This window comes from Lolium perenne, chromosome 4 (assembly GCF_019359855.2).
Source record: "Lolium perenne isolate Kyuss_39 chromosome 4, Kyuss_2.0, whole genome shotgun sequence".
Taxonomy (NCBI): domain Eukaryota; kingdom Viridiplantae; phylum Streptophyta; class Magnoliopsida; order Poales; family Poaceae; genus Lolium; species Lolium perenne.
This window is the reverse complement of record NC_067247.2, coordinates 125,467,307-125,493,090: the sequence shown is the minus strand read 5'-3', so window position 1 is coordinate 125,493,090 and position 25,784 is coordinate 125,467,307. Positions and strand designations below refer to the sequence as shown.

Below are 25,784 nucleotides of genomic sequence, written 5' to 3'. Positions count from 1 at the left end.
AGGCTAATGTTGTAGCCGATGCCTTAAGCCGGAAGAGTACCTGAGGAGTTGAACAAGAGATACCAACAGAGTTGAAGAAGGAAATAAGTCAAGCACAGATAGAACTTTGGGAGAAAGAATCTCATGAGGGAATATCAGCACTACAAGCTACGGAAGAGTTGAACATGAACCTGAAAAATGAGATCATAATGGGTCAGTTGGAAGATCCATTCATTATGGAAGAAATAAGAAGGATCAATGAAGGAAGACCATCAGAGTTTAACATAGGCGAGTCTGGATCCTTATGGTTTCAAAAGAGGATTTGTGTTTCGGACATCGCTAGAATGAAGGAAGTAATTCTGAAGGAAGCCCATGAAACACCATATTCAATCCATCCTGGAAGTACGAAGATGTACATGGATTTAAAGGATTTACTTTGGTGGAACAACATGAAGCGGGAGATTGCTCAGTATGTGGCAGAATGTCACACCTGTCAGAGAGTTAAGGCAGAACATCAAAGTCCCGCAGGACCACTACAACCTTTACCAATTCCGGAGTGGAAGTGGGAAGAGATAGGTATGGATTTTATCACCGGAATACCCATGACCAATAAAAAGAAGGACATGATATGGGTAATCGTGGACCGGTTGACTAAAAGTGCACATTTCTTCGCGGTGAATCAGAAGGATACCTGTGAGAAGCTTATAGATCTTTATATCAAAGAGATTGTGAGTAAACACAGAGTTCCTAAGAAGATTGTGTCAGATCGAGGATCTGTGTTCACATCAGCTTTCTGGAAACAATTACACGAAGCTTTAGGATCCAAGTTGGACTACAGCACCGCTTATCATCCTCAAATAGGAGGACAGACCGAGAAGACAAATTAGATACTTGAGTACATGCTTAGGGCTTGTGCCCTAGATTTCGGAGGATCGTGGGAATAACATTTACCTTTAGCAGAGTTTTCGTACAATAATAGCTATCAAAGCGGCATCAAGATGGCACCGTTTGGAGCTTTGTACGGAAGGAAGTGTAGATCACCTATATGTTGGTACGAGGCAGGATCAAGCAAGGAGTTTAACCCAGACTATGTGAAGGAGAAACAACAAATCATCGATGCGATTAGGGATAGACTCAAGATAGCTCAAAGTGGATAGAAAAGTTACGCGGATCAGAAGAGAAGGACACGAGAACCAAAGTTGGGGACATGGTATATTTAAAGGTTAGTCCAATTAAAGGTCTTCAGAGATTCGGAGTAAAGGGGAAACTTAGCCCTAGATACATCAGACCTTTCAAGATATTGAGTCAAAATCGAGGATTAGCTTTTGAACTAAAGTTACCAGGGAAGTTAGCCCAAGTACACAATGTATTCCATGTGTCACAACTTCGGAGATGTCTAAAGACACCAGATGAGCCAATATCACATGAAGACCTAGATCTTCAGCCAGATTTGACCTATATCGAGAAACCAGCCAAGATTCTGGAGGAAAACTGGAAACAACTCAGAAACAGAGTAATCAAATACTGCAAAATACAATGGAAACACCATCCCGAGAGAGAAGCCACCTGGGAGAAATAGGAAGATCTAAGGAAATCCTATCTGGAGTTATTCAGGTATTACCAACCACAACTTCGGGATGAAGTATTCTTTAACGGGGAAATGCTGTAATATCCCAGTATTCGAGACGATTGCGGGGTAGTTTTTAGAAAGGGATGTGCATTGCATCGTAAAATCTGGGGAAATTTCGCGCTTTATTAAAAACTACAACATAAGGGGGAACAAGTTTCTCTCTCGACACCAGACAGGGTTAGGGTTTCGAGAGTGCGATAAACTTGGACCTATCCTATATTAACTTAGGGTTTCGAGAAGAGAGGGGAACATTTCATCTGCCAATTTAAGTTGCATGATTCGATTCAAACAAGTTTGGTTTGAATTTCAAATTCAAACTTCGATTTGATATATCATAATTCAAATACGGATTAGTCCAATAAAAAATATAGAAATTGGAAAATTATGAATATAAAAGAATAGAAACATATATGAAAAGCTCTTTAGAGAAACTTGAGCTTTATTGATTATCACACAGAAGATACATTTTCATTTACAATATCCATATGATTTATAAATACTACAACACATTTCAGAAATTGAATAAATGAAATAAGAAAAAGGAAAATTACAAGGAATTGAAATATTCTAAACTATACAAGTTAATATTCAAGAACTTCTTGGTCAACATGATCCTTAGATCCTCTTGATCATTCATTTGATCCTTGGACACACACATAACAAACAAGGCATTATGCCAAGTGGCAAAGCCATTTGGCAGATTAGAGAAAGAAACAAAAAATCGATGGATAATACTAAGGCTCAGCTGAGCTGATCCATTAGCAGCCCAAGTTCCAACCATGGAACACACATGCAGGTCACAAGGATACATGCATGCCCAACAGCACACAGGTCAGGGGAGAGTCACAAAATGGTGGCAGGCATTGCTGTTGACCAGGAGAGCAAGGAGAGGACCATATATAAACTTTTCAAGCCAAAACCCTAGCAGCTCATCGACAGTAGCTCCAAAGGGTAAGAACACTAGAACAGGAAGAACAGCAAACCACTAGAAACCATCCAGAAACAGTTTCACCAAGAACTGTTGACAGTTGAGCAAGCACATGATGGTGTAAATCATCACAAGCCCACCAGGAGGAGCAGGGCAAGCACAGACCACAATCCAGAAGCAAAACCTCTACACCAACAACCTTTCTAGGAACCAACAAATCCATGATCAAGCAACTATTTTGCTCATAATTAAGCATATGCATCACACACAAGCCAACGGGTAGGAATACCCTATGTATATCATCATATGGTGATGAGCCACTAGAGACTGGCAAAATAGGAGCATGGCTAGTAGAGATAATCCCAGGGAAACAATGATTCAAACCAAGTGTGTCACCACTACAGTCAACCAAATGATCCAGCAAGGATTTGATGCACTACCAGTCAAACCAACTCACCTAGCAGCTAGAGGTTCACTAAAATCATCAGACATATAGACAGATTATGTCTATTTAATTTTTCAACACCAAAAGCTACTGGAAATCCAGAAGAGGATCAACCAGTAAGCATTCATCAAGCCACAGTAAGCCACAAAGAGGGGAGCCACCTCTGACAGCAACTAGGTGCTGTCAGGGTCACCTCAAACCCTAAAACAGATAAGCAAGCCACTACATCATTACCCAGAGGGTTCAGAGTGAGCTAGGGTCCCCAACCAATGGTTCGCATCCCTCTAGCTCAAGTCATTTAACTAAAAGAATCATAACTGTAGAAACAGTTCATCTCATTTATCCATTTAATCAAGCCAAGCTACAAAGATAAATGAAATACACAAATAACTAAAGGTCTAGACACTTGTCAATGATCTAGAGGATCACTGCAGGCATCAGCAAATGCTTAATCAAGCAATAACATGCAACAACACAAGGATTGGAGCTAAATAGGCATAAGGATAACCATCAGAGAAGCATAGGTAGTGAAATAGCAAGCAACCTGCAAGCAACTGATGATTCCAAGCTCATCAGGACCTGTTAGAGCATGCTAGTGCATGCCAAAGCATACTAGAGTCTAGCCTAGCATCAATTCATGGACCAGATAAAAGAAATAGCTAACATTATTGCCTTCACAAGCATCAGCAACCACCAGTACTTGGTGAGGAGCTTGATACACAAGAAACAACAGCATATAACATAATTCAAACAAGTGTATAAGCAAATAGGAAGTCCATGATGATCACAGGGTCATTCAAGGCCACAGAGATAAGCAGTTATCACTGCAAGCAAAAACAGACGAACATACAGATATAAATTCACCTTTTATAATTGTACCCAGAAGCACATCAAAAAAGAATGGATGCACTATGACACAGTGAAGCATAGCATGTGATCAACAAGCATACTGGCTCTTGTACAAGCAAGAATTGCTCACTACAATTAGCCAGAATCATTCCATAGACATACACATGAAGAGATAAGTAACAAGATAGCAACTAGAATAGTATGGCAGAGCCAGGAGCACCACAGCAGCAGCAGTAACACATATATGAGCATAGATATAGCAGCAACAGTACCAGCAACAGTAGAACATCATAGTAAGTATGAGCATGGCGGCACAACAGCAACAACCATGGCAGTAGCAAGGCAGGGCTAATCACACAGCAGCAACAGCCATAGCAAGAGCATAGGCTGGCCATGAACACAGCACAGCACCGAAGGAGCAAGTGCTGTTGTACTGGCGAAGCCAACATGCCAAGGAGATGGATGCCAAGGCATCCAAAGGAAGGAGAGGCGGAAGAACAAGTAAGAGAGAGAGGGAGGCGAACATACCTGGGCAAGCAGATGGCAGTCGCAGCCATAGCGGCCACGGCAGCACACGCCGGGTGCATGGCGGCGCCAGGCCAAGCCAAACCAGGCTACAGCCAGCACCGCAATACCTAGCACCACCACGGCGTGGAGCACGGAGGCGCCACCGCATCAGGAACGCCGGTGGGTGGCGGATCGCCGCGGATCTGCAAACCCTAGGTTGCAGAAGGGGGTCGGAGGCGAGCGGAGAGAGCACGATCTCCAGATCGAGGCCGGTAGAAGTGAGCGGCGTCGCGGAGCGGCTCGATTGCGCCCCACGGCGAGGGCCAGTAACGCCGGAGTCAGCGGGAATCTGCCGGCGACGGCGACGCGAGCGTCGCCAGAGAGAAGCTAGGGTTAGGGTTTCAGTCGCGCGCGCGAGAGAGATAAGTGAGGCTGGTCGAGCTGGACCAGGCGGGTCGGTTCAACCTAACCCACTGGGTTACACCGACAGGTGGGCCCCGGGGTAGTTTGGTCATTTCCAAATTCTCCTTTAAACTGAAACTTTAACCAAATTTTAAAAATTGAATATAACTCTAAAAAATAGATAAAAATATGTAAACCACTTAAAATTTTATTCTCTATCCAAATAAAATATGAAATAGAATTTTTGAGGTAGTAAAATTTGAACCATTATTTAATTCAAAGAAAAACGGATTTATAAAGAATCATTAAAATAAGACCATATTGTTAAAGATTAAATAAGTCCATAAATTAAAAAGGACTTCAAAATAACTTGGCAATATTCCAAGTTAATATTTTCACTCTTAAGTAGAAATCATAAATTGTTCTTATTTGACACCTCCGACATGAAATAACAAAACACCGGGAATGGGGGAACCAAACCCTAAAAATGGAAAGCATGCATATTTGAATCTTTAACCATTGGCCTTATCGAACAATGATGCTATCTTTCAGAAACAGAGGACAAGGGTCAGTCCACACCATCCAACTGCAATACTTTGCAGTCTTCAGGCAAGTTCATTGCTTGCTCATGTTACTTTGAGTATTTTTACCAAATTACTTGCAAAATACTATGCTTATCACTCTTGCATGAAAAGCAAAGATGTTAATGTCAACACCCGGATTTTTATGTCCAGATTCCTATTATGCCATTCCTCGCAATCCCAGGAATATTGTTTTTGCGAGACATAATAGATTGATATCACAACACATCATTCATTACATACCATAATTGTCTTACAAATAAAGGATCACATGATCCAGTCTCATTACAATAATAGATGATCTATTGATCAATTACAAAACACATAGCGGAAGCGAAGTAGCGTAGTAGTAGTCCATTTATTCCACAGGCAACGGTTGACGTCAGGAGTGATCCTAGTTGTCGTAGACGTCCTGCTGTCCTTCTTTCGGGTTCGGATACTCCTCTTCATAGTCTGGCCATTTGAATAGCCAGGGACACAGCCATGAGTACTTTAAAGTACTTGCAAACTAATACTAAGGTAAATACTATCAACTATAATAAGGGGGTTCTAAGCTCTAGTTTCATTTGCATAAAGCCAGTTTTGTTTCATAAGCACTTTAGTAAACAAAACCTCTTTATTTGCCTAACTCAAGTGGGAACATTAGTGTCATTCCCACAACTCAGTTGTGATTCAAAGTCAAAGTCACCTTTCAATTCAATTCACAAGTCACCATTCATATTTTTCTAAAAGTTCTGATGACGGAACAGTATGGCCTTTCCAACTGTCCATAACCGCGGACGCGGCTATTCGAATAGGTTTACACTCTGCAGAGGTCGTACACTTGTGCCACAATAATTGCAATAGTCCGTCAGGGGTAAATGGCCCTGATTTATCATACGCAGTACGCGAACTACCAATCCTAACCTTTCATTTACATACCCTAGTATAGGCACCTCTCCCCATGAGCTTGGCCTCCCGGTGAAAACAAACCGTCAACCCGGGAACTGCACAGGGCTTGGGTAGGACATTCACCTCATTTCACGTCATTTCACTTTCGAGGGAGGCAGCCTCGGCATAACCCCTATGACGCTTGTTCAGAGGGAACCCATACTAAAATACATAAGTTTCCAGTTAAGCCTTACCCAGATTCAGGTATTGTGGGGATACTTAAGAATTGGAATGGTATCGCATCCAAACCCAACCATCAGTTTTTGGTAAATTTCACCAAGTCATTCACAAGTCACATTCACCTTCAAAATCTTTCAATAGAATGACTCATCATTCCAAGGTTTTCAAAGTCATTGGTTTTCACAAGTTCCCATTTAGAGTAGTCAATTTTAATTTAGCAGTAGCAACTAATCATAGGGGGTGCTAATCAACTTGTATTGCTCTAGGCTAAGTTTGTTGCTCTTGTACTACTCCATAACTAAACCAAGTGAATCATAAATCAAAAAGTAACTTTGATAAATAAAATTCAATAAAACTTGTAAAGTAAAAACTTGGGATAGGATCATTAGGCATAAAGTAAAAGGTAGTGGTGCCTTGCTCTTGTAGAGATTTGCTCTAGTCTAGCTTGCATTGGTAATAGCTTGCCTTGATTGGGGTAGTGCTCAAAGTTTTCTTCTCCTTCCTCTTGGTAGAATACCTCCTCCTCTTGATATTCTCCGGTACCAGCGTCTATAAACGAATACGAGGATACAATCACCAAACAATACTTAAGTACTCTTAATTAGCCTTAATGGCTCACACAAATGATCTAGCATCACTACTTAACATTGCTACCCAAAATTATGCTAGGTTTTTCTTATTTAGTGTTAGGAAAATAATTTCCTCTCATTCAATCTTGTTAAGATTTAATCTCCTCAAATAACCAGGTATGATCACATGTTGACCAAAGTCAACACTTCACACTTATCATTTGAGAAAAAGGATTTAAATGAGATTCATCATCTCATGCCATTTAAATAACTATGTGATTTAAGATCCCCAAGTGAGCAAGTGTGAGACCATCTAACTAAGGACCTCACATTACTTCATAACACTTGGGAAAGTGATTTAAATGAGGTGCTACACCTCATAGATTTAAATTCCTAAAATTTGAAATGGTTTAAATGGGCTAGTTATTGACTACATAGCCAATATTTTGCTTCTAGCCCATGATCATGTACAGAAACCATGTGATATGTTTACATAAACAATTAGAGTTTGTGAAATGTGAATTATAGCAATTGGATTCACTTCAAAATTCCAAAGGGTTGATTTTTAATATTTATTTGAAAACTGAAAAGTCTTTATCTTGTTATTTTTGCTATATTATTTCTACAACTGATCTTAGTTTGAAATCTATGGGGTTGGATGGAGCATTTCATGGGCTTTCCAACAATATAAGGTTGGTCAAATTTGGTTAAGTAGATTCGAAGTTATTTCAATTCGAAAGAAGCATCTGCAAGCAAAATTGACTAAACTGATTTATTTGAATTCAAAACGTGGGCCTAGGCGGGAACGAGAATGGGCCAAAACAAGAGAGAGAGAGAAGCAGGCCAGCCCAACTAGCGCTGCGGGCCAACTGACAGTGGGACCCAGCGGTCAGCGAGTTTTAATACCGAATCGGTATGGATGAACGTGGGACGTAGGATCAGAAGGAGATCGTGCGGCTTACAGGCGTCGTCTACGTCGACGAGAGGGTGGTGCGGGCACGGCGGAGGTAGGGGGTCGTCGGCGAGCTGGGGCTCCGGCGATCAACGGCGTCGGTGCACGGCGGCATTGCGGACGACGGCGGTTCGTCTGGTACTGACGGTGACTCCAATGGTGGCGGCAATCGTCGGCCTCTTCTGCAGCACCGCCACGGGCTTCAGCGGTCGATTGGCGGTCTACTGGTGACGATGTGGAGGGGAGAGAGGTCGACAAGGATCAGAAAGAGGAGGGGAGCAAGTTTTGTGTAGAGAAGGAGGCGCGGGAGTGGCTCTATATATAGCATTGAGGTGAGGCCGAGGGGTGCGAGCAAGGTCATCGGTGGCGACAACGTTCAAGGGCGTGAAGGGGCAGGTGAGGTGGTGCGCGAGGTAGGCGACGGCTAGGCGATGCTCAACGTCTAGCTAGCGCTGCCAAAGGGTGACAGGATGGCTCGGGCGCATGCAAATGAGTGCCGCAGTACTGGCGGGAAATCCTTTGATCATGGCGATGGCGACGTTACTTCCTCGAGCTAGCAAGGTTGTCTACGGTGTAGCTGGTGCAGTGGCGATCGTGCGTGCAAAGGGAGAAGGCGAGGGGAGGACAGACGCGACCAGGCGACGCGGTGTACTGGCGCGTCCAGTAACGTGCCGATGCACACTCTGGCGCGCCCAGGCGTGGTGATCACGTCTCGGCCAGGGCTTGTCGTGCATGGTTTGGAGTTGGGATCTTGTCTAGCATGCTCAGTAGAGTGAGAGAGGCTAGTTTGGCAAGGTTGGAGGGAGAGGTGAGGTCCAGGGTAGGGTTTGGCATGAGTGTGTCTATCATGGTCGGCATGGTGAAGATTGTGATCATTCCTTCACTTTTAGCAGGGCTGCAGTGCATGGGATGATGCAGGGGAGGTACAAGAAGGTTGATGATCACAAACCAAAAGGGGTTTAGGCTAAAATCTGATGGGTATTGAGGTGTGTGTCCAAATGCAATTCATGCCTGCCAAGTGTTTGACATGGCCGCATGAAACTTTTTGTCAAAATTTGAAATTCTTTTTGGTGCATTTCATTCATATAATTAAAGAAGTAGAATGGTGGTGGTGGTGGTCAATTTGGTGAAGGTTTGCAAGATTTCAAATATGAGGTGATCTTTTCTTTGATTCAATGTCTCCACTTGGCATCTCTATTCTGGTCAACCTAGGCAGAGTCAACACTGGTGGTAAACATCAAAGTGGTTCACCTTGACATGGTCTTGGAAGAGGTGGTGAGAGTTGGTCAAGTTTGGTTTAGGAAACTCCCAAACCAGGGGTGCAAAGTGGGTAACATTTTATAAATGGGCAAAGTGACCATTATCACATGTATGTTGAATTTGAATTCTTCTTTGATTTGAATTGGGTTTCTTTGATGCAAAAGGGTTTGTTTTTGATATATAAGTGTTTTACAAGCAATGGCACAAGCAATGGTGGCCTTGGTTAAAGATTTGAAAAGTGGGCCAAAGTGTATGTGAGTGAAAATGGCATTTTCTCACTATTTCATTTCTCTCTATTTGATTTGATTTTTCTTGGCTCAAAAGTGATTCTTATTAGTTTAGTAACATTTCCAAACCATTGAAACCATTCCACAAGGTCTAGCTCAAAGATTTGCAAAAATGGCCATAAACACATAAGAGGTGTTATTCCAATTTTTCTTATTTTCCCCTTTTGTTCATCTTGCTTTACTTGGGCAAGGTCTAGGGACCATTTAGTGTGAGATTAAGTTTAGAGATGGTTTCACACCATTTGGGTAAGGTATAAAGCATAGAACAAGATTTGGGTAAAATGGCTAAGTGCCACATATGCCTCTATGCATATGTTGCATTTGATTTTTAATTTGATCTCTCTTGACCCAATTGATGTTGTTGAGTGTTGAAATGGTATAGAGGAGGGATCCAACCATTCCCCACAAGTCTTAGGGCCAAGATTCTCAAATCCACAAATTTGCTATTTTACTCTCATATGCCTCTATGGCATTTTTATTTTCTTTTTAAAATCTTTTGTTTCACCTTGGATTTGGTTTGATAAGTACTAGGTAAGGTTCATGAAGGTTTTCCAATCCTCTAAACAAAGTGGAAAGGCCTAGGGTAAAGTTTTACAAAAATACCCATAGGCACATAGGCCTTTTTCTTATTTGATTTCTTTTTATTTTGATTTAACTTGGATGGTGAAAAGAGGGGTGAGGTTTAGGGTTTAAGATCATTTCAAATACTAATTAAACAATCATGGCAAAAGCACAAGAATTAAGCATGATCACTAGGTATCAAACTTAATTTAAGAAAAGTTTTTGTTGGTTCCAAAATTTGGAAAAAGGGAAGTTCATTTTCTTTGTTTTGAAATTTTTGGGATGTTACGGTTAATTTCATAACTATGAATATGACTATGTGGTGGGCAACGGAACCATGGTATGAGTATGGTGGAGGTTCCATTGCAAGGGTTTATATCCATCTAGGGTTAACAACCAATGTCGTCTAGTGATTCTTGTGCCGTAAAACTCGTGTTAACCATAAGATCTGGAGTGGGACGGAGTAGTCAGGTGTATTACTTCCTCTCGTACATCAACGGATGCGCTTACCGTAGCAGTTGTGTCTTGCGAGAACAACCGGTGGGTGGGGATCCCATTCTAATTCCCCACGGTAATGCGGTCTATGATGGGTTGCAACGGCTGGCGAAGGTATCAAGGTTGCGACCTGATAGTTGTCAAGGTCGGAAGATATCCAAGTGATATAGACCGGCGAGGACCCAAGGTCAGAATTACAACAAAGGGTGGGTGTGCGAGGTCACGGAGGAATGCAATATTGGCTAGGACCTTATACCGGGCCTCACACTACGGAAGTGTGGACGGGAAAGCTGCCCGGTTGGCACCAAGGTTAAGATCTCTTATGGGTAAAGCAACACACCTCTGCAGAGTGTAATGAATCGTGACCTGTCACTCCTTGTTCTGGGATTTGGAACTGCGAACGCTGCCGGAAAGGAACTCCGTGAAGTTCTAGTAAACTGGTGAATGCTGACGGACATAGTACTTCTGAATAAAAGCAACCTTTGGAAGAAATGATTATGAAAACCTGCATTGGTATTAGACTTTCTGGTCTAATGATGTAGCTAGTGCATTAAACACCTCTTTCCTATAATGAACTTGTTAAGTACGCTCGTACTTATACCTCTTATAATCCCCTGCTTAGATTGTCTGAATCACCTTGAGGAGGCCACCGATGGACCGGATGGAGCAGATGGGATCTGCTACGGAGAACCCGACCTCTCTAGAGGAATAGAGGGGGTCGACTATTGGAGATATGCCCGAGAGGAAATAATAAAATAGTTATTGTTATATCTTAGTGTTCATGATAAATGTTTACAATCCATGCTATAATTGTATTAACCGAAAACATTGATACATGTGTGTTGTGTAAACAACCAGAGTCCCTAGTAAGCCTCTCATGTAACTAGCTTGTTGATTAATAGATGATCATGGTTTCCTGATCATGGACATAGGATGCTATTAATAACAAGATCATATCATCAAGTGAATGATGTGATGGACACACCCATAGTAAGCATAGCATGAGATCAAGTCATTAAGTTCAACTTGCTATAAGTGTTTGATACATAAGATCATGTAAATCACTTAGACCGGAAGGATGCTTTGATTACATCTAACGCCATTGCGTAAATGGCTGGTTATAAAGATGGGATTAAGTATTTGGAAAGTGTGAGTTGAGGCATATGGATCAAGAGTGGGATTTGTCCATCCCGATGACGGATAGATATACTCTGGGCCCTCTCGGTGGAATGTCATCTGATTAGCTTGCAAGCATGTGACTAGGTCACAAGAGATGACATACCATGGTACGAGTAAAGAATACTTGTCGGTAACGAGGCTGAACTAGGTATGGAGATACCGATGATCGAACCTCGGACAAGTAACGTACCGCGTGACAAAGGGAATCGGTATAGTATGTAAATGGTTCTTTCGATCATGAAGTCATTGTTGCATATGTGGGAGCTATTATGGATCTCCAGGTCCCACTATTAGTTATTGATCGGAGAGGAGTCTCGATCATGTCCACATAGTTCTCGAACCGTAGGGTGACACACTTAAGGTTTCATGTCGTTTTAAGTAGATATGGAATATGGAATGGAGTTTGAATGTTGTTCGGAGTCTCGGATGGGATCTAGGACATCACGAGGAGTTCCGGAATGGTCCGGAGAATAAGATTCATATATAGGAAGTCACATTCCAAGTTTGGGAATGGTCCGGTGAATTTATGGAAGGTTGTAGAAGTTTCTAGAATCATCCGGAATAAATCACTATGGAAGGAGGAGTCCCGGAGGGACTCCACCAACCCTAGCCAACCCACCAAGTAGTCCATGGTGGACTCCACCTAGTTGGCCGGCCATGAAGTAAGGAAAGGGAGCAATCCCACTTGACATAGGTTTCACCAATATGGAAGTTTTTGAGTTGGACTCTTATTCGGATTTTGGGCAAACCCTAGGGGGTTCCACCTATATAATGAGGGGGAGAGGGAGGGGGCTGGCAACTACTTGGCTGCACCACCCAAGGGGCACCAAGACCGGCACCCAAGAGCACCCCCTCTCCCAAACCCTAGCTACTCCCTCCTCCTTCTCCCGCAGCGCTTACGGCGAAGCCCTGCCGGAGATCTCCACCACCACCGTCACCATGCCGTCGTGCTGGCGGGATTCAGAGGAGGATCTACTACATCTGCTGCCCACTGGAACGGAGAGAAGGACGTCGTCATCAACACCGAACGTATGACCGAGTACGGAGGTGCTGCCCGACTGTGGCACCATCAAGATCTTCTACGCGCTTTTGAAAGCGGCAAGTGATCAACTACATCAACCACGAGATCTAATCTCGTAGGCTTTGGAATCTTCGAGGGTTAGTCTCACATACATCTCATTGCTACCATCTACTAGATTAGATCTTGGCTTGTTATTCGTTCTTGCGGTAGGAATTTTTTTTGTTTTATATGCTACGAATCCCATCATCGACTACCTTATCGTCTACGGAACCGGGGAGGTTCCAGAAGGAGAACAAGTGTGAACCACCATAGTGATAGTAGTAATCGAGCAACACAAACTCTTTAGCATTTATCTGGTCGAGTCCAATAATGTATAACTTAGTAAGACTTCTATTAAGTAAGTTAAGTAAGTTTCAACCCGAACCTAGGAGTAAACCTCTATGGACCCAGGAGGAGCTCCAAGTTGATGTACATATATGGATCGCAATAATATGTGAATGAGTTTGAGACCAGCTATGTTTCTATTGTACTACTCTGAGGGATGTAATATTTGCGGAGTGGTACTTCGTGAATGTTATATTAACGACTGGCATACTACAACATGCAGTGGTATGCAGGGTCACCACAGCATGTTGGCCAAATCTTAGACCATACAACACACGCAAACTTGCTTTTCATTCAAAGCGATGTGTTTTTCTTGTTTATAGTCCTCTTCAAAAAGGTGTAAAGTGTCTTGACATATCTACATGTCGTGTCTACATCTCCCGCGATGTTTTCTTTGATGAAAATGTGTTTCCTTTTGCTTCCCTTCATCCCAATGCTGGTGCACTCCTTCGAAAGGAAATTCTTCTTCTTCCTTCCGATTCATCAGTTTTGTCTGAGGGTGTGCCACAAACTAATGATCATGTGTTTCCTATTGTGCCTGTTACTGATGCCTTACATGCAGATGAAGAAACATAAAAAAATTCGAGTGAAAACAGTGAAGAATTGGCCTCAAATGAGCAAGATTCAAATTCTGGAGAAAAAGACGAACTGGGCATGCACTCTCATGAGGATCTACCTCGGACCTCGTCTGATGTGCTGGTTGATCCCGAGGAGGATCTTCGTGCGGCTCCCAATGCCTCTCTGCCCACTCTGGTGCGCTCCCGCGCGTTACGCGTTTACACGCGTCGGCCTCGATCTCCATCGCGGGACCCGCCACCATCCCACGACCGCGCCAGGACGCCCCCGACAGGCCATGTGGGCAGCAGTAGCGCAGCTCCTGGCCGCATCAGCCATGACAACATCAGCGGGGACAACAGCGACAATGCCAGCTCCGAATCTGCATCTGCCACGTCGCCGACAATATCAGGGCAATCATTGCCGAATGATGATCCCGAGGACAATTCTGCTGCTCATGATTCTGGTGAAAACTTGTCTGGATCTTCTGTGCCTTCTTCCCCTGGTGCACCACCTGTGGCCCACATGCAAACTAGGCTACAAAAAGGTACCAAACACCCCAAAATTTATACGGATGGTACTGTGCGATATGGTTTACTTGTATCTACATATGAATGCTCTCTTTTTTCTGAGGCCCTTGGAGATCCTCACTGGCGTAAAGCAATGGAGGAAGAACATGATGCTTTAATGAAAAATAATACTTGGCACTTGGTTCCCCCAAGTTCTAGTTGAAATCTGATAGAGTGCAAATGGGTTTATCCACTAGTAGGAAAAGCCTCATCAGTGGCGCACGAAAAAATGATTCTGTGGCGCATGGGCGGTGCGCCACAGAAACGTCGCCACAAAAATAAGGTTTATGTGGCGCACCGGACCGTGCGCCACAGAATTAAGGTTTCTGTGGCGCACTAGGTGTGGTGCGCCACAGAAATAAGTGGTTATGTGGCGCAAATGATCTAGCTACGCCACAGAAATAGGTGTGCCACTGAATTATATTTTGGTGCACCACAGAATAATGTACAGGTATACTCGATTTTGTGCTCCCTGGTGTATTATATAGGTTTTATACAGGTTTTGTACACAGTATACAGGTTATATACTGATATAATATAGACAGATATAATATGGACATATATAATCATCACATCATCATGAAATTACTTAGAGCCCTATCGAGTTATACATATAGCTCCATACAACTCATAATCCATGCAAATTAATTAAGTTCATCAGCTCTAGATACAAATGAAGTGACACCGGCCACCGCCTACACTAGGATGAAATAGAGTACCGCCGCGACGATGGTGAGCAAGAGCGAGAGCACAAGGAAGGTCTTCATCTTCATATTGCTCTTGTTCGCTTGGTGCTTCCTCCACTTGGCAACCGCCTCGTGTCTAGTCGGGCACCCTTTGTAGCAGTTGCCACTGAACTTGCGCACCTGTTTCTTGCACTCCTCCCACTCCTCGTACACTCCTGGAACCCGCCCCTCGAACACGACGTAGTACGTCATCTCTATGGACACAAGGCATATTAGTATATAACGCAATGGAAAGAGTTAGAGGGTTCACATGCATACATATTCACAAGAATTAAAGCAAGGAAATAATAATAAACCTAAAAGACATATAGCATCGGTATCACATAAGCAATATGGTTCAACGATAACGACTACAATAGTAATTGAAGTCCAACAACGATGACGACCGTTTCGAGCAAATTGAGCAAGTTTAGTTTACAACACGGTACAAATTGTCCATCGATTCAAAGTAATGCTAGGCACACCAGCCTCGGTCAACGAGACGTCTTCTTGAGCGGCTCCGGGAATGGCTTGTACAAGTCCTTCATCGTCCACGTCCTTCCATCACCCTGCTTATGTAGGCGTTCTTCGATATCCCTCTTATACAACCCTCTGAGTTGGTGTAAGAGCCCCGATGCGTTGGATACATCTTGTAAGATAATTTCCGAGAGCTTTACTTGGATGCGATGGAAATCTTCTCTAAGATCATCATCATTGATTTCCCTCGACATTTTAATGGGGTCTCGCTTACTAGGTGGCAGAGACATCATCTCTGCATCCTCGACAAACCCTTTAAGGTGATGGAGGACATAGAAGGCCTCCTTAATGCTGCCAACTGGCTGCTTGATACAAGGGAAGTCGATCACGTGCTTGAACCCGAGCTTTTTAGTGTCTGGCCTGATATATTGCCCATTCTTGTCGAAGGTGCCTCCATTTTTGGAGTAGCCAAGGATAGCCTCATCGAGAACACCCCTTATTCTCTTGTAGTCTTTCTTCGTCATCGTACTCGACGAGTCGAAATATTGGGCTAGTGACCACTTCAGATCTAGGATGATGAGTGTGCAGTATTTGTCCCTGCTCAACACATGCAATTGAAATGGAATGTTGGAAATGATCGGCAATGGAAGAAATATATAAGAAAGCATAAGTTACGACGGCCGTGAGCGGATGTGTACTTACTCGGGAAAGACAGGCAGAAGAATGGTGTTGCTCTCTTTGTACATGAGCATGAAGTTCTGGAGGTACCGCACCGCCTTGGTCCGTGTCCTTGAGCCGTCCTGGAGCTGGCTATCGCGCATGTAGTAGGGATCCGCTACCGCGATGTGGCGGGGTCTCTCTCTTTTGATCTTCATCTGAAGATTGATCGCATATAGGCGGACCAAGTTATAGTCGAGCCGTTTCGAGTGAAATAGATTGAAGACGTCCTCGAACGCTATGAAGAAGATATCCGCTCTTTGGTTACATCTCCCATCTTCCTCGGCCGGCCCATATCGATGTAATTCTGCTCAATCATGCTTTTGTGCTCTTGCACGAAAGGTTCGATCGGTTTTAAGTGTTGTAGCGCGACCCGGTGAGCCCTGTCAAAGTCGTCGCGTCGATTGGCAATGCCGACATGGACTGAGCGGTAGCCCTCGCGGTGACCGACTCCAGCGAGCCTGCCGAGATGCGTCCTGGGGGGTAGACCAACATGATCCTCGTCGTCCTCGGTGCTTAGATAATTCTGGAAGAAGGAGATGCACTCGTAGGTTAGAAACCCCTTGGCCATGCTTGCGTCTGGACGGGCCCTATTGCGAACGTATTCTTTCATGACACCGTTCTGCCTTTCGAAAGGCATCATGTTGTGGAGGAACGTCGGGCCGAGGTGCTTGATGTCTTCAACGACATGGAGAAGGAGATGGACGCATATATCACAGAATGCGGGCGGGAAGTAAATCTCGAGCTCACATTGTATCACCACGATCTCATCCTGTAGCATCTTGAGCTGCCTCACGCCGATCGACTTCCTGGTGATAACATCAAAAAAGTTGCAAAGGCCAAACAGCGTATCACGGACATGCTCGTCCATTATGCCTCGGATCGCAACGGGAAGTATCTGCGTCATGAGAACGTGGCAATCGTGAGACTTCATCCCGGTGAACCTCTTCTTCGCTACGTCCAGATATCTGCTTATATTCCCCGAGTAACTGTGAGGAACTTTCACTCCTAGGAGGCACCTGAAAAACTGCTCGAGCTCCTCCGGACTCGTTGTGAAGCAGGAAGCGGAAAGCAGCACCGCGTTCTTCTTAGCCCTTTTGCGGAGACGTTGAGTTCCTTCCGTCTGATCATCATCATCATCATCGTCGTTGTCAGTATCGGGGGCTTGAAGATCTTTCCTGATGCCAAAATGTTTCAGATCGTATCTTTCTTTCGGTCCATCCTTGGACTTTTCTGAGTTGCAAAGAGTGCCAAGCAGACTCTCGGTAACGTTCTTCGTAATGTGCATGACATCGAGGCTGTGGGGCGTGTGGAGGACCTTCCAGTACTCCAAGTCGTGGAAAACAGACCTCGCTTTCCATACACCGAGCAGCGGCTCTGGCTTCGGTCGCTTCTTTCCCGGCGCTGGGCACTCCTTCCAATTTTTCAGAAGATCATCGATTTTTGCGCCGCTCCTCGGGCGTGGGGGTCCATCGGGTCATCTTTACCATTGAACAGATCACTGCGTTTTCTCCACGGGTGATCCAAGCGAAGCCACCTTCGAGCACCTGGGTACACGGTTTTCGAGGACCCGGGATCCCTTGGTTGCTGTAGATGCGGGGTCTCGTCCATGCACTTCACACAGCCGTTGAATCCGTGGCCGACCTGGGCAGATACATATGCGTAACCAGGATAGTCCGTGACCGTCGTGATCAACGCGGCTCTCATATCGAAATAAGTTCTAGTGTAGGCGTCCCACGTACGGGGTGGCGTCTTCCACAACGTGTCTAACTCCTCTTTCAGCAGCCCGAGATACAAATGCATGTCGACACCTGGTTGTTTTGGCCCCTGAATGAGAATACTCAGGTGTATGTACCTTTGCTTGGTGCACAGCCACGAGGGTAGGTTGTAAGGCCATACAAACATAGGCCAGGTGCTATGTGTGCTACTCTGGTTCCCGAACGGATTGAGTCCATCGGTGCTCATACCCACCCTGATGTTCCTTGCGTCGCCCCCGAACCTAGGGAAGGCGATGTCCAATGCTTCCCACTGTCCAGCGTCTGAAGGGTGTGTCAGCATATAGCCCATCTCCGGATCTTCTTCGGGTTTCTCCCTTTCCGCGTGCCATTGCATGAGCTTTGCTTCCTTAGGGTCCACGAAATACCGCTGTAGACGGGGGGTGATAGGAAAGTACCATACCACTTTTCGAGGTACCTTCTTGTTCCCAACCTTGTACCGTTCGTGGCCGCACACCAGACATGTGGTTCTGTCCTTGTACTCGCACCTATAAATCACACAATCATTAATGCAGGCGTGTTATTTTTCGTGCGGTAGGTCAAGGGGGCACACGATTTTCTTGGCCTCCTCGATACTACTTGGCAATGTGTTCCCCTCCGGGAGACGATCGTGCCAGAATTTCAAGTTCTTGTTGAAGCTGGAATCGGTCCACTTGTTCTGCGTCCTGCAGGTAATCAAGCGTTACATGCAAGCTCGTATCCTGCGGACGGCACCCAGGAAAGATCGGAGTCATCCCGTCTTTCTCCATTTGCGACAGCTTGGCTCTCTCTCTAGCTGCAACTCTATCGTTGCTCGTCTCCTGGAGGAGCAGATCTTGAACATGAGAGTCCCGCAAGGCCGAAATTAGCGGGGTCGCGCCGGAATCTTCTTCTTCATCATGATGATCTTCTCCGCCGGCATCTTCTTCTTCATGATGATATTCTCCGCCGACTTCTTCTTCATGATGATAGTCCCCGTCGACATGATGATAGTCTTCTTCATGATGATAGTCATCTCTCTCGACATGGTCTTCATGCGCACCATTTGATGGGGCCGGCCGCGCCTGGTTGTCTTGCATGAAACCGCGCCTCAGCAGGTGCTCCTCCAGTTTTCCGGAATCAGGGTTGATCTAGCGCTCGAGTTTGCATGATCGACACGGACATCTTATCTGGCGCCTATTGTTCTGAATCATGTCCTCCTTCGCGTCTATCTTGTATCTAGAGATTTGAGCGGAACTCATCGAGAGAACCATGCTTGCCTGCAAATGGTATACATAGAACAGGAAATTAGAACCGCAACACATGCACACACATGCATGGGCCGTACCTCTCCTCAAGGTATTACATGGAGCGGAAAAATTCGGCATGACCTCTCCTCAAGGTAGGACATATGGGTAGTGCAAAAATTTGCCGAAACGGAAATGAATCAACATTTCGGCAAACATCCATGCACCACACCGGCACACACACAAGCGCTTCACCTGCAACAAGCATCCATACACACGACGGCCACACAAGATCTACAAGCATATGCATGTCTCCTCCAAGCATATGTATGTCTCCTCCAACTACTCACCTTGTAGATTCGATACCGAGACGAGACCGCGATCGATGAGTTCGAGAGGAGGAGAGAGTATGGAGAGCCTTCTCCTCAAATCCAATTATGTATCAACCAAAGTAAGTGCAATAAATACCCAAGCAAGTGAAAAGTATAGCCAAAATGGTATGAGAGAGAAGGGGGACGAGCTAGATGGAGGAAGAAGAATGGCTTGGGTAGTGTGGTAGGTGGGAGGTTGACTCTACTTTTGTATATCTGGTTCACTAATTCTGTGGCGCACCGAGCACAGTGCGCCACAGAATACCTTATTTCTGTGGCGCAGCCAAGCCAGTGCGCCACAGAATAGACTATTTTTGTGGCGCACCGCGGAGCTGCGCCACAGAATAACTTATTTCTGTGGCGCACCTGGGTCAGTGCGCCATAGAAAAAGTAAACCAATGATTGGGGGTGACAGGGTGTGGGCCCCACCAAGTTTTTGTGGCGCATGGTTCCCTGGTGCGCCACAAAATTAAGCTATTTCTGTGGCGCACCGTGCCTGGTGCGCCACAAAATAACTTTCTGTGGCGCATTTTTAGTGGTGCGCCACAGAACTAAGCTCCACCTATAAGCGTTTCCCTACTAGTGATCGTATCAAGAAACGAGCAGATGGCGCTATTGACAGGTACAAAGCTCGTCTTGCTGCAAAAGGTTTTAAACAACGGTATGACATTGACTATGAAGATACTTTTAGTCCTATGGTAAAGGTAGCTACTTTTCGAACAATGTTGGCTATTTCAGTCTCTAGGGGTTGGAATTTGCGACAACTAGATGTCAAGAACGCGTTTCTGCATGGTGTTCTGGAGGAGGAAGTCTATATGAAACAACCACCTGGATTTGAAGATCTCAATGCCCCTGATTATGTTTGCAAACTTGACAAAACCTTGTATGGTTTGATGCAAGCCCCTCGAGCATGGTATTCTCGTCTCAGTTCAAAACTGCATGATCTTGGTTTTGTTCCTTCCAAAGCAGATACCTCCTTGTTTCTCTTTCATAGATGAGGCGTTACTATTTACATTCTGATTTATGTTGATGATATAATAGTTACTAGTTCCTCTGATGGTGCTATTTCTGCTTTGCTTCGAGAGTTGAATGAAAACTTTGCTATTAAAGATCTTGGTGAGCTACATTACTTTCTAGGCATTGAAGTGAAGAGGTCTTCTACTGGTTTGCTATTAACACAAGAAAAGTATGCATCTGATCTGCTTAGTAAGCTTGGTATGACAGATTGTAAGCCTGCTCCTACGCCATTGTCTACTACTGATCCTCTGTCTCTTGTTGTTGGGTATCCTCTTGGCTTAGAAGACAGTACCAAATATAGAAGTATTGTTGGAGGTTTGCAATATCTTACTCTTACTAGGCCAGATTTCGCCTTCTGAGTTAACAAAGTATGTCAATTCCTTCATGCTCCAACTACTGCTCATTGGAATGGAGTGAAGAGAATAATGCGCTATGTCAAGGATAGAATCAGCATTGGTATAACATTTCAGCACTCTACTTCTACACTTCATAGCGCTCCACTGGAGGTTTTGCGGTCTTTCTAGGACCAAACTTGATTTCTTGGAGTGCTAGAAAACAAGCCACTGTCTCAAGGTCAAGTACTGAAGCAGAATACAAGTCACTGGCTAATGCTACAGCTGAAATGATATGGGTTGAAGCTCTTCTTAGAGAACTTGGAGTTAAATTGCGAGAAAAGTCATGTCTTTGGTGTGATAATTTGGGTGCTACGTTCTTATCTGCAAATCCAGTTTTTCATTGCGTACATGCATATATACTGCATACATGCAGAACGAAAATCAAGATTAAAAACTGTTTGGACGGTGAGAATAAGCGCGGAACCCCAAGTGTCGTTGGAAAAACTGTGCTGCACCGTACCGGTTGGGAAATGGAATCCTGCCACGCTTTGAGTGTTGGTTCATATAAACTTTACTTTCACGACGAGCTAAACCCACAACTCGTGATACTCAACAAAAATCCACATATGTCAGTTATGCTACATCACGCAGCTCTTCTTTCCAGGGAAACTTTACACATTGGCATCGCAATCCCAATCTTGGAATTTAATTAGTACTAATCAGTTGTGTGATCATAAGAAAACAACACAGATGCTTCTAAATCCAAGGCATAAAAGGCAATGAGATGCGAAGTAATCTCCATATAAATCCGATATGTTCTACAGAATTCAGACGTGTCTGTAAGCTTGATTGGGGCCGCACGCTTTACCAAGATATGATAGATCCAAGAACCAAGTGACGTGACGGTGACTGATTAAGGACGCTTAAAATCATCTTATCTCCCTTCATGATGCTTGATAGCTCTTCCAGATTGCTTTTGCGTACGGTTTATGTTGGCCAACACAATGCAAAAAGCATCCAAGTTCCAGCCATTACGCCCTTTAAATACCGAGCAGAACACCCATGAAAATTGTGCTTCCCGTTCTCTATTACTCTTGTGTTCAGTGTGTAGCCATAGTCGAAGGAAAAACACTCTGGCCATGGCAACCACCTTAGCCACCGACGTCCGCCTCTCTATCGCGAACCAGACCCGCTTCGCCCTCCGCCTCGCCTCTGTCATATCCTCCAACCCAGAGTATGCAGCCTTTAATGTTGCCTACTCTCCACTCTCCCTCCATGTTGGGCTCAGCCTCCTCGCTGCTGGTGCAAGGGGCGCCACCCGCGAGCAGCTTGTCGCCACTCTCGGGACAGGGGAAGCAAGTGAGGAGGCTGAGGGCCTCCAAGCCCTTGCTGAGCAAGTGGTGCAGCTCGTGCTCACCGACGCGTCCTGCGTCGGTGGCCCGCACATCGCCTTCGCCAACGGCATCTTTGTCGACGCGTCACTCGCGCTCAAGCCTTCCTTTCAGGAGCTTGCTGTTGGCAGGTACAAGGCCAACGTGCAGTCCGCCGACTTTCAAACTAAGGTGATCCTTTCTTGAACCCTTCATTATTGTATAGCTAGTTCTTCAAAATATATGTCCATTGTTTCACAGAGTGGTTGTTTTGTGCTGACTCGGACTAGAAACATTTCAAGCGCAATCCATGTTTCTCTTTGTATATGTCGTATAAAAAAAGTATACTAATATAACCGTACTAATTAATGAATCTATTCCTTTGACCTATGATTACCAATGGGAAAAGGGATTAATCATTAGCCCTATAGTAGTATCATCCGGTCTCATGAATAATGCGCACATGCTTATGAGTCTTTGACCCAAAAAATTAGCAACAGTATCTCGATTATGTCGTAAAAAATTAATATCATTGAATGTGTATTGCAAAACACTTTCTAATGATATCAACACTTTCAAATAATCTTCATATACTTTTATTAATTTTTGGTCAGGCATGAACCTAATTATTAGGAACTCGGGTGGCACGGTTGGTTTATTAACACGTACTTTAACTCTTACTTTTTACTAAGATTGTTTGGAGTATACTTTAACTCATCATTTTTAAATAGAATTTAAATTTACTGTAGAAACAAATATACTTCACATTTTCCAAAATACTTTTCAACCATTTTGTATTTCAAATTTTGCAGTTATTTATATATGATGGATTTCAAGTTTGGGGGCTTAATTCTGCACTATTATATAGCTATGTATTTTGACTGTATTTTTTTCATCGAAGGGACATTTTATTGACTTAAACATCACATCAAGGTGATATAGTATTCCCATCGTTACCGTACATATTAATGCAATAGAATGGACAGAACGTTGGACTATCAAAGATTTCAAGCTTGAGCTATTTATTTCCTTGTCTAGTTGTCTTCATCTTGTAACAGATTTATTAATTCATTTCCATATTTATCGGACTTAATTACTGAACTTTAGGTACTCCCTCCGTCCTAATATGTAAGTCACAATTTTTGAATATCTAAGCCCAAGGTACTAGCTAATTGGGTCTCATTTTCTCTCTCTCATTGGTGCATCCAGCCTCTTTCACTCCCTAATTGGTGCATGCATTCTCTTTTTCTCCCTCATTGGTGCATGCAACCCCTTTCTCTTCCACATTAAATAAAATTATGCCTAGAAGGTGGGGGTTATGGGACAAATAGTTTTTGAGAATATGACTTAAAAACTAGGACGGAGGGAGTATTTACATGAAGTAATGTAACTTTCGAACTATATATTATTCATTGTGGTCTCATGTTGCCTCTAGTATATTTGAATAAGCCACCTGTTTTCAATAGTAACGATGTGGTTTCTGACCCTCGAGAATGATAAATTATGTCAAGTTCCTTAAGTGGTTTCCATTTATTTCCATCAAGGGAATTTCGTCCCTAAGAGATATAACACAGCATACCATAATGTTCATGGTTGTGGAAATAGTATTATTGCATAGTATACTCTAGATATAATGGTGACCATTTATTATGTTCGTCTAGACTGTCTTAGTTTTAAGTTATACATGAAATATATGTGAACCTTTTCTATTAAATGGATGTGAAAATTTTCTACGTAAATGCTTTATGATAACTCAGTAAGTTTTTTTGCACTCTCAGCGCTGTTATTACCATTTATTCATTTATTTAATCATATTTAAAACTTGATGTATATCCTTTTGATTGCATAATTATTTTTTTCATTCTAGAAACTGCAACTAGTAAGTTTCGTAATTTTGCCGGTTCTAACCATTGATGTATGTTTCATTGCTCCAGCCTGCTGAAGCTGCTCATCAAGTTAATTCATGGGTAGAGGAAATCACATCAGGTCTCATCAAAGATATCCTCCCTGAAGGATCTGTTGACAGTACAACTAAACTGGTTCTTGGTAATGCCCTTTATTTCAAAGGAGCTTGGCCTGAGAAGTTTGATGCATCTAAGACAAAGGACGATATGTTCTACCTTCTTGATGGGAGCTCAGTTCAAACACCATTCATGTCTACCACAAAGAAGCAATACATTTCGTCTAGCAACAACTTGAAGGTACTTAAGCTTCCTTACCTGCAAGGTGGGGACAAGAGGCAATTTTCCATGTACATTCTTCTTCCAGAAGCACGTGACGGTCTCTGGAGCTTGGTTAAAAGGTTGAGCTCTGAGCCAGAGTTCATAGAGACCCATATCCCATCAGAGAAGGTTGAAGTCGGGCAGTTCAAGCTCCCTAAGTTCAAGATATCATTTGGATTTGAAGCATCCAAGTTTCTCCAAGGTTTGGGTCTTCAGCTGCCATTCAGCCCAGGAGCAGATTTTTCAGAGATGGTGGATTGTCAAGTGGCACAAAACCTGTACATCTCATCTATTCAGCACAAATCATTTGTCGAAGTAAATGAAGAAGGAACTGAGGCTGCCGCGGCAACTGCCGTAGGGGTGACGTTTCTGGCAATGCCCTTGAGGACCGATTTTGTTGTTGATCATCCATTCCTCTTCCTTATCCGTGAAGATGACACCGGTGTGGTGTTGTTCGTTGGTCATGTTGTAAACCCCATCCTGTCTTTATAAGGTGTATCCTCTGAATCTGTTACCTAGGCAGCGACCTCTTCTTTCACATATAAGTGAAGTATGTAATAAGTGAAGGGTTTCAACATTCCATCATGCTGCCCATGCAATAAATCCAATATATGTTCTTGTTTCGAAATAAGAAGTTTGTGAAATGACAATAATCCAGAATTTCTATGGAGTCTAGTAGTTTAAGCTTGTTGTGCCTTTATTTTTCAGAAAAAGAAGGGAAAGGCCCACCCTATAATGGACTCCCTAGCTAGAGATTTTTGGACAAATGAACAGAGGGAGGAAAGCTGGTTGATGAGCCATGTCCCTGTGATAAGGTAGGGCAAGTTCTAACCATATTCGGAGGACTCAAATGCATTGACACTAGAAAGTAAAATGGGCGCAAATATAATACTTCCTTTGTCCCACGAAACTTGTTGCGCTAGTGATTTTGCAAAACCACACCTACACTTTTACCGAGAAAACCCGAGGTCCCTTATCACAATTACTTCATTCAAGATGTTGGTTCATATAATCGGACATTCAGAACATTGAAAACTTATGATGTGTTGTCAATTTTTGGGTGCCTGGTAGTCGATATTGTAGCATGTTTATTTGAAACTTCAACACGCACATGAATTCTCTCATAGCACATTTATCGTATTTGTTTTCTAATTTTGAGTTATATATCGCACTTCTGTAAATTTACCACGTACTTGCAAGTGAATCCAATGCATGAAAAAACATGCTGCTGCAATATGATGCTCGTTTTCTTATACTATTTGGAGAAAATCTGAAGATTTAAAACATATTTTTATTTACAATATCAT

At 43.6% G+C, this 25,784-nt stretch overlaps 1 protein-coding gene across 1 annotated transcript; it reads left to right on the top strand.

Annotated features, from left to right (window-relative positions):
* Nucleotides 1-21,984: 21,984 nt before the first annotated feature.
* Nucleotides 21,985-25,102, top strand: LOC127348606 (serpin-Z2B-like). The gene is made up of 2 exons (XM_051374571.2): nt 21,985-22,447; nt 24,190-25,102. The coding sequence occupies exons 1-2, from the start codon at nt 22,025-22,027 to the stop codon at nt 24,967-24,969; spliced, it is 1,203 nt and encodes a 400-aa protein (XP_051230531.1). The 5' UTR covers nt 21,985-22,024; the 3' UTR covers nt 24,970-25,102.
* The last annotated feature ends 682 nt before the right edge of the window (nt 25,103-25,784 follow it).

Coding starts and splice junctions, on each gene's coding strand:
- LOC127348606 (XM_051374571.2), top strand. CDS start 22,025: ATGGCAACCACCTTAGCCACCGACGTCCGCCTCTCTATCGCGAACCAG. Junction 22,448..24,189: donor CCGCCGACTTTCAAACTAAG/GTGATCCTTTCT, acceptor TCATTGCTCCAG/CCTGCTGAAGCTGCTCATCA.